This window comes from Euphorbia lathyris, chromosome 2 (genome assembly GCF_963576675.1).
Source record: "Euphorbia lathyris chromosome 2, ddEupLath1.1, whole genome shotgun sequence".
In the NCBI taxonomy this organism is placed as follows: Eukaryota; Viridiplantae; Streptophyta; class Magnoliopsida; order Malpighiales; family Euphorbiaceae; genus Euphorbia; species Euphorbia lathyris.
Window position 1 is genome coordinate 134,978,894 of NC_088911.1, and position 10,268 is coordinate 134,989,161.

At 33.8% G+C, this 10,268-nt stretch overlaps 1 protein-coding gene across 1 annotated transcript; it reads left to right on the forward strand.

The window, feature by feature from the left end:
• The first annotated feature begins 764 nt into the window (after positions 1 to 764).
• Positions 765 to 2,786, forward strand: LOC136216958 (major allergen Pru ar 1-like). The gene is made up of 2 exons (XM_066003506.1): positions 765 to 977; positions 2,280 to 2,786. The coding sequence occupies exons 1-2, from the start codon at positions 812 to 814 to the stop codon at positions 2,576 to 2,578; spliced, it is 465 nt and encodes a 154-aa protein (XP_065859578.1). The 5' UTR covers positions 765 to 811; the 3' UTR covers positions 2,579 to 2,786.
• The last annotated feature ends 7,482 nt before the right edge of the window (positions 2,787 to 10,268 follow it).

The window sequence follows — 10,268 nt, forward strand, 5'->3', positions numbered from 1 at the left end:
AATTTGATCTACGTGATATTAAGATGTCACGTAAGCAATTTCAGCGAAAAAATAATCGCAAAACATCCAAAATGACTTTATTGGGACAAAAACAAACTTAAGTGATTTTATTGAGACAAATTAAATTTTTTTTATCTTTTGGAGATATTGTTCAAATTTTTGTGACCAGCGGTACTAATTATCTAGCTAACAAGTGTAGATCTGACGGAAGAAAAAGTTCGATCAGATATATAAATATCAAACCAACAAGAAAATGTAAATATGAAATTAAAAACTAAATCTAAAATATAGTAACATGATATTCATATTATAAATTATTGACTTTGACGTATGATATGATAAACACATGATAGCAAAAATTTCTATCACGTGGAATACACGTAGTTGCCACATAGATATAATGTTATACGAAAAACTTTATAAATTGTTTAGAACGGTTTTATTGAAATAAAAAATAAAAATAAAAACAAAATAAAGTCTAGTAAAATTTCAGGGATCAGCTTTACAATTTTTAAACTAACTCCAAATTTTAGTGATTAGCTCTACAATAAAAGGTTAAGTGATTGTTAAAAAAAGTTTAAATGATATTAGAGTGATATGGAGTGACTTTTATTTTAAGTTTTAAACTTAAATGGTCATAATGCTAATAAAAGAAAATTCTGGCCAAGTGTAATTTACCCAAATTCCAGGGGTAACTAAGAAAATTGGTTCATGGCCAGTTTCTATAAATAGCTCCACTCATTCATTCTGTATTTCTCACCAACAAAAACTTCATCAAATCTCTTCCTTTAGTAATTTTTAAATATCAAAAATGGGTGTCGTGACAATTGAGAGGGAAGTTACATTTTCAGTCCCCAAAGAAACCATCTTTAAGGTTTTCGCCCAAGATAACCACAATATTGTTCCAAAGGTCACTCCTCATGTCAGTTGTGAGGTCCTTCCTTGCTCGGGAAAGAAAGCTACCTTTGGTGCTGCAGGTAATTACCTGATTACTGCATTATTAGAGTTTGTTCATTTTCTCTCTGGTTTTTTCTTAGAATTGAAGGTAAATTTAATTAATAAATTTAGTCAATTAAATCTTAATCATTTATTAAATCCAACTTGAGAGTATCTAAGTCCATTTCTATCTTAATATTACCGGAGTCATTATGATTAATGATTTAACTGACTTGAAAATTAATGTATTTAAAAAGTGGAAGATTGTTTGACATGTATAAGGAGCTATATAACTCTCTAATTAAACAATTTGAGATACTTTAACACAAACTCCTCACACCTAGAACCATATATAACGGAAATATAAAGCTTTGATGCTATATAAACAAATGACTAATTCATTCTAAAAGTTACCTCAAAACGTGGATACTTATCTAAACTCATTGAACTTTTTACTCTATTTTAATAAAGTTTTTCTAACAAATTCAGATAGAAAAATTGAATAACCACTTTGTAAATAATTTATTTTTATATATTATATGATAGTAACGTGGCAATCATGTTTATGCTACTTGACAAGCAATTTTTATTTGTTACATACAAGAAAAAAAAATCACATCATAGTTTTAAGCAGATTAATAAGTAAATAAAAAATATTGTCTTTTTATATCATGTGACTGCCACGCGGTAAATAAGAGTTAATCATTTCCAACATGGTTATAATTCCGTGTCACTATTTATTTACTTCTCTTCAATATTTTCATTTTCTCTTCACATAATGTCCTCAATTAAATAGCTACATAATGTCCTCAATTAAATAGCTGACTCATTCACTAAATGTCCTCAATTTGTTATAAAGTAAAAGTTTAAAACTAGTTAGATTGAGTGTATATAAATTAAATGTATTTTTTTTATATTTTTTTGGGCATGGAGAATCCCCACTACCCGTGGGGATCTTCATGGGAAGGGAATAAAAATGAAAAAGATCTACGAATCATTTAACCGGATTATCCGAAACCATCCCCGTAAACATTGAGAACCGAATGGAAAATGCATTCTCGTCCCTACATTGCACCGTTGCCACCCCAAAGGAAAGTGTGATGACCATTTTGAAACTGACATATGACCATAGTTGCAATTTAATCTAAAAAGTTATGATAAATCCTAAATTATAAATGTCAAATATCTAATCCGTCATCATAACAGATTAGAATTGTCATAGATAGAGCAATATATAAGTTATCTCGTAAATACTCTGCAGTCTTGAGGTTTTCCGCCGCCCTGAGCTAGAGTTACATCTTCTTCTTTTTTTTTCAAACTAATAATTTATACACATGATGCAGGTGGCGAATTGAAGCATATTAAGACAAAAGATGAAGCAACAGACAAGGAAAACTTCACCCACAGCTACACCATTGTTGAAGGAGAACCATGGTCTGACTCACTTGACAAAGTACTTGTGAGCATCAAAGTTGAGTCTGCCCCAAATGGAGGATCTGTCCTCAAGAGCTGCAGCAAGTATGTTCCCAAGACAAACTGTACACTCGATGAAGGCAGAATCAATGCTATTACTGAGTCTATAATGGCGCTGTACAAGCATGTTGAAGCCCAGATCTTGGCTAATCCTACTGCTTGTAACTAAATTATCTGTCTGTCTGTGATGTGTGAGAATAAAAGTTTTATGTTGTATTGTGCTGTGTAATAGACATGGCTTGTATTTAGACTCTCCATGGACCAATGGATGAAGGAATACAAGTTGAAATCTAAGTCTGATAAATAAAACTTTGCTTTCAAATTAGCCCTATTTGAAACTTATAATTTATGCAAACAAATCATTTTGATTTCGTTTATATGGTATTATAACCATGTTTCAATGTTGATTATCCATATTTTTCCTTTAAATTTTATTTTTGAGTTAAACTTTTATAATATGAGAGCTTCTTAAATCAATTCATATATGTCAAATATAATATAATAATAATAATAATAATATTTATTATTATTATTATTATTTACAAAGCCACTACTAATGAGGATTTTGGGCACTATACTATTGTGCTCGTTAATTCTTGACTTGGCTAACACTCCACTGTTGTGTGTTGGTGTTGGAATATCTTTAAAGTGGTTTGTAAAGATTAGTCTTTGATATAAAATAGGTTTTTCTCTTTATTGTTTGTTAATAAACCTAGTTTTTTAGGAACTAGATAAGCTTTGAAGTTTTATTAGTTTGGTAGGATTCATCTCTTTATTGTTTGTTAATAAACCTAGTTTTTTAGGAACTAGATAAGCTTTGAAGTTTTATTAGTTTGGTAGGATTTAGTTTCCTGATTTTTCTGTATTTTGTTAACAAATGGCGTAGACTTTATAACCTGTAATTTTTTTTTTTTTTTTTGCTTTGAATAAGAATGACCACTGCATTTTCATAAACCAAAAAGGAATTTTAGTTTTTGATTTTATAATTGGTATCAGAGCTTTCGAAAGGGGCATGCTTGAATGATTAAACACGTGAGAGTTCGAGGAGTTAAAGACAAGTGTGTGCGAAGAAAAAAGGAGGGGGGGGGGGTGAGAAATGACAGCTTACTCAAGCAACTTTACAGCTCCATGTGTGCCAAAATTTGATGGGGAGAATTTGGTCATGGAAAACTTGCTTCGTTCAAAAGAATTTGAGAGTGTAATTCAAGTGGGTTATAAGGAACCTGGAGATAATGAAATGCTGCCAGCAGTAGAAAAAAGGCACTCGACGAAGCAAAGCTCAAAGATCTGAAGGCAAAGAATTTTTTGTTTTAGGCTATTGAGAAGTCTATTTTGAAAACCATCACTCAAAAGGAGAGAAGCAGTTGTGGGAGTCAATGAAAGTTAAGTATCAAGGAAATGAAAGGGTGAAACATTCTCAGCTTCAAAGCCTCTGGAGATCTTAAAGATGAAAATGGGAAAATCTATAACTGACTACTTCGGAAGAGAAATGGTCACAACAAAAGATATGAGAAATTGTGGAGAAGATATGGAAGATGTCAAGATTGTCGAAAAAATACTTCGAACATTAATAGAGAATTTCAACTTTGTTGTATTTTCGATTGAAGAGTCAAAGGACATTGATTAACTCACCGTCGATGAATTACAGAGTTCACTGCTTGTGCATGAGTAAAAGGTATGACATAAGGGAGTTGAAGAACAAGTGCTAAAAGTTGAATATGACTACAACTATGGGCGTGACAGAGGAAGGAGTCACTTTGCAAGAGGAAGCAACAATAGTTCAAAAGGAATAGGGAGAACTAGACAAAGCTTTAATAAAGCCACCATCAAATGCTCTAGGTGTCACGAGCTCCGACATTTCCAATATGAGTGTCCCAAATTTGAAAAGGTAGCAAACTATGTCGAATTTGATGAAGGTGAAGAGCTGCTTCTAATGGCTCATGTAGAGATCGAAGGGGCTAGAAATAAAGGGTTATGGTTCATCGATTCTGATTGTTCAAACCACATGACGGGCAATAAAGATTGGTTTATTGAAATTGCTGAGAGCTTCAGACATACAGTAAAATTTGGGAATAACTAAAAAATGCCAGATACAATTGAAAGGAAGGTTTTAATCTTAACCCAACAAAGAGTGTAATATTCTCAAGCTAGACTTGAAGGATGAGTAATCCCAAAATTGGATAAATCCAAAGCTCTCAAGGAGACTAATTGTTTGAATATCATAAAGTTGTCCTTCATTACAGATTAAGGAGCATATATACCTGTTTCACCTATATTTTAATTTGGACCAATTTCATAATTAATATACTTAATTTGGCCCAAATTAGTAAAATTAATGGAGTTGGGGGCAATTAGGCAATTAGAAAAATTAATTTAGCTTGGATTTTGTATTATTTTGCCAATCGTATCTTTTTTGTCAAAATATGTGAGAAATTAAAAGTATTGGACCGATTTGGTAATTTACTAATATTTGTTCTGACTGAATTGGGTAATTAGCCCATTAAATCAATGATGGAGCTGCACAAAAATCGTGGAAGTTGGGAAGTGAGGTAGTGGAGCTGAAACATGGGTTAGTGGATGAAAGCAGTTATGAAACTTCCTTGCTGAGCAGTTACAAAACTTTCTTGCTGAAATGTAGAACTTACTTGCTGAAATGTAGAACTTTCTTGCTGAATAGTTTCCAACATATTTTTTTACAGCAGAAAAATATAATTCAACAGCAAAAAGGTTAGTGGATGAGAGCAATTATGGAACTTATTGGAACTTTCTTGCTGAAACATGGAACTTACTTGTTGTACAATTACTTATTTTTACAGTATAAATATAAGTTTTGGCCGCATGAAAAAGGGATCCAACTCAACTCAATCAACAAAAATCAAATCAAATCAAACTCAATCCAAATGGAATTCAAACAATTCTCCAATTATGGACTTTAGCTAAATCTACAGCCCTAGTTTATTCAATTTGATCAATTTTCAACTTATAAGTTATAGCTATAGTCTCTGAATGATTCCAACACTCAATCTTATTCAATTTAATGCAAGCAATTCTACTTTTATTTTCTTCTTCGGCATTATTTTAGTGTAGTCAGTCTTCTAGATTCCGCTACGAACTCTGGACTCTTTTATCTCCTTTTAAGTCTTTTACACTTTCGTTCTGATTAGAAGTTAAATCTAACTTACATTTTTGTAGTTTTTTTTACATCACTATTGGCACACTGGAACACCAACCACTAAAGGCACGTTAAACAATACCCCTTCCTAATCAAGTTAAAAGACCAAAATGCCTCATGAGGGCTATAAGCATAGGCATATAACAGGGATAAGATATGAAAGGTAAATGTTAAGGGCAGTGGTGTAAATAAAGTGAATGGCACAAAGGTAATAAATAGGGTGGCAAAACTGTAAATGGTTAGTGGCATTTCATGTCTCCCCTTTGGTGAAATTGGCAGAGAAGGCAACTATAGGGACTCACTCGCCGAGCTTTATATCACACGACGAGTGAGTCGAATTCTGGATCTTCGTGTTCTTCGTCATTCAACCGCACACTGAGCTTCCTTCAACTGGACGTCGAGCTCCCTGGCTTGTATGGTGGCACGTCAAGTGAAATGTGACTCAGCGAGCCAGGCTGTTCCTGGGCTTTACTCGTATTGGCTCCTTTTGTGACTCGCCGAGTGGTATGTGACTCGGCGTGCTACATGACTTCTCACCCTTTTCTCTCTTCATCTCTCTTGATGTACATGGTGGTAGAGATATCCTCATCAGTTTGATGTCCATGAGTAGTCCCTCGATTCCTTGCAACCTCTAGTTTCAAAATTCCTTACAGCCATTCTAAAATTCCGTTGTTTGATACCTCATAAAATTCATTAAAGCTGCCAGTTAAAATTTCTTTAAAAATAACAAAAAAAAAATCCTAGCATTTTTATTTATTTTTATTTTTTTATATTTCATTTTCGGTTTTAATATTTTTATTTCATTTTGTTTTATGTCCTTTAAGTCTTCTAGATTCCGCTACGAACTCTAGGCTCTTTTATGTCCTTTAAGTCTTTCACACTTTCGTTCAGATTAGAAGTTAGATCCAACTTACATTTTTATAGTTTTTTTTTTACAAAACTACTGGCACACTCGCACACCAACCACCAAAGGCATGTTAAACAATACCCCTTCCTAATTCAAGTTAAAAGACCAAAATGCCTCATGAGGGCTACAAGCATAGGCATAAGTAATAGGGATAAGATATGAAAGGTAAATGTTAAGGGCAGTGGTGTAAATAAAGTGAATGGCACAAAGGTAATAAATAGGGTGGCAAAACAGTAAATAGTTGTTGGTAGTTCATGTCTCCCCTTTGGTGAACTTGGCGGAGAAGGCAACTAAAGAGACTCACTCGCCGAGCCATATATCACACGGCGAGTGAGTCGAATTATGGATCTTCGCGTTCTTCCTCATTCAACCACATGCTGAGCTTCCTTCAACTGCACGCCGAGCTCTCTAGCTTGTATGGTGGCACGTCAAGTGAAATGTGACTCGACGAGCCAGACTGTTCCTGAGCTTTACTCGTATGGCTCCTTTTGTGACTCGCCGAGTGGTATGTGACTCAGCGTGCCACATGACTTCTCACCCTTTTCTCTCTTCATCTCTCTTGGTGTACATGGTGGTAAAGATGTCCTCGTCAGTTTGATGTCCATAAGTAGTCCCTCGATTCCTTGCAACCTTGATAACATCGGGATATTATCGCAAGGACCAAAAGAGATAATCGCCTCAAGTATGCCACGTGGCATAGGAAGCCGCCCGGAGGATCCCCCTGGGTTAGCTCTAAGAGATCCGCTGGCGGATCTCTATGGCGAATCTCTCCATTTACCTAAGTAACGGCTAACCGTCAACTCGGACATAACACTGGATAAATTTCCAATCAGATCACGTCCCTGTGAGGCGCCGTTGGGATCGGCCGGGGACACTCCGATGCCAAAGTCAGTAACAAATATGGAGAATAAACTGTATGGACAAAGCTTAGCGAAGAGTAAGAATATATATACCTCGATAGCCTAGACGTAGGCTATTTATAGTTTGATGGATTTGTAACTTCTAGGTAACTAGAGAGTCTCCATTAATGCTCATTTAATGGCGATTACAAGTTACTCTTAACCTGGCGGGTTAAGACTATTAATGATTCATTTAATGATCATTATGGCCGAGTTGACGGTTAGCCGTTACTTAGGTAAATGGAGAGATTCGCCATAGAGATCCGCCAGCGGATCTCTTAGAGCTAACCCAGGGGGATCCTCCGGCGGCTTCCTATGCCACGTGGCATACTTAAGGCGGTTATCTCTTTTGGTCCTTGCGATAATATCTCGATGTTATCAAACCTCTAGTTTCAGAATTCCTTGCAACCGTTCTAAAATTCTGTCATTTGATACCTCAGAAAATTCATCAAAGCTAGCGGTTCGAATTTCCTTAAAGATAACAATTCTTTTTCCAAGCATTTTTTTTCTTTTTATTTTTTTATATTTCTTTTTCTGTTAATATTTTTATTTCATTTTATTTTATGAATTATATAATATCATTATACCGTATGTTATTTAGTTACATAAAAATGAATTACTTCCAACCAGAATTTCACCCATTTTTTCATTATAAAAAATCAATATTTTGATACTGCTCTCTCATAAGAAGAATACAAGAAGTTTATTAAACTTTTAAAAAAATTTCACTCATTCTCCCTCTTTTAAAACCTTCAAATATCCTAATAATTTGCATACTTTTTTTTCTTTCTTTTTCTGAGGGGGTTTCATTTTGTTTTGTTTTAATCATTGTGGGATTGATCTCTACATTTTACTGTGTGCATCTTTTTTGGCATCTTCGGAATAATTACCATTTACAATATAACAAATGCTTATACAAACCAAAGATAAATGGGAACACATTATAATATGTCAAACTTGGTAGGTACGAATTGATGCTTTAATCATTAACTCATTTTTATTTTTTATTTTATTTAATATTATTTTATTAATATTTTGATGGGTACAAATAATTCACAGATACTCTAAAATTATATAGAGAATGAAATTTAAAGATAGGTTAATGAAGTTTAGGGTGTGTTTAACAAAAGTCATTGGACATAACTTTTTTTTATGAAGTTACTTAACTTTCATTTTTATTTTTATGTCAATAAAGTTGTTCCGGAAAAATCATATTAGAAAAAGGCACCGGAATAATGACGTGGTTATTGTTGGGGTTTAGTGTCCTATAGACAATTGTTCTAGGATACAAACTTAATGTAAATGAATTGTTCTTTATATCATTTGTTTAATGAGATATATGTTTTATAACTATATAAAGGCAATCCCTTTTAAGCACTAAATAAAGTCTAATAAAAGGAAATCCGTAAGTTTATTTAAAGTGATTATAAAGTGTTCATACAAGCATGAAGTGAGACAAAACTTTATAGTAAACTGATAAACTTAAAACCACCCCAAGTCAAGTGATATGTTTGGGATTGACATATCACTGTTGAGACTTGTATGTAACAATGTCTTCTGTCCGACAGAAAGCTGATCTCACAATCTTCATATATACAGATATCTGGACAGTTACATAGATCCGATGAAATGTTGTTCATTAGGATTGGGGATCCGATTTGAGATAACAGGATGGGTAGATTCATTCTTGTCACCTATTCATCTCATTGGTATTAATAGGTATAACTAATCCTCAGACTCAAAGGAATATTAATTGGTATTCTGGATTATGGAATGTGATGCTTTGACTCTGGTGTAACACGATCCTTAACAGAGATGACTCTGGGGTGTGAACAGTAGACGTTGGGTATCATAGGAAGTAATTGCGGAGTCGTTATATATTGGATTGAGCATTTATCACTCCCGATAAATGGGAGATACATCCATGGATTGCTTGTGGAAGACTCCACTCTAAATCCTTGTAAGGTGATAGCTTAAGAGTAAGAAATACAGATTTCACTTAACCTATCTTTTTGAGTTGACTCGGCCTATACAAGTAAAACGAACGTCTCGCTATATGTGACTTGACATCACCCATAGTCATAAGATTCAGTTCAAGGATGTAGTTGATAAAGGATCGAATTATACTGTAACTAATACGGAAAGGTTAACGACAGAATCAACCTGTCTTCTTATAGCTCTGGGGGAATGATTACGGACTTGCTAATCCACATACTCTGTACATCATTCCGTTATGCAAAGATTAAATATAATTCTTTGAAAATTAATTTAATAACGTTGCATACGGCTAGAAGCAATAAGAACCTAATGGATCACACATAAGACTTGGAACCTAAAAGAGAGATAGATGTTAATTAATTGATAGAAGCCCAATTGAGCCCAATAAGGCCCATGGACATAAGGGGGTCGAAATTCATGTAGTGATATACATGAATAATTAATTTGATTCTGTTAATCCTAATTAGATTAGGAATATGAATTAAATTAATTAAGAGATAATTAAGTTAGGAGTTTTAATTAGATTAATATACTCCTATTATTATCCAATAAGGTTATTATTATTATCCTTAATATATTAGATATATAGTGAGATAATAATTAGGAATTCTATTCCGAATGGAATTCCTATTCAGTAACCTAATTCTATCTAACTAGGGATTAGATACAAGAGATTATAAATACCCCTTCCCTTGAGATTTTCGAAATCCAAGCAAGCCATACCCTACTTGTGATTTTTGAAATTCACCTAGTCCAAGAGAGAGAAAATTCGACACCCCTAGTTCGAGGACGAGATTTCTCTACGGCTTCGTTTGATCAATTAATTTTCATCTATTTCTTTTATCCTTGATCTTGTGTTGATTAGTTAGAGGCAATCTACTTT

Excerpts from the sequence above, each read along its gene's own strand:
- LOC136216958 (XM_066003506.1), top strand. The coding sequence starts at position 812 with ATGGGTGTCGTGACAATTGAGAGGGAAGTTACATTTTCAGTCCCCAAA. Across the intron at positions 978-2,279 it reads AGCTACCTTTGGTGCTGCAG|GTGGCGAATTGAAGCATATT; the intron begins GTAATTACCTGA and ends CACATGATGCAG.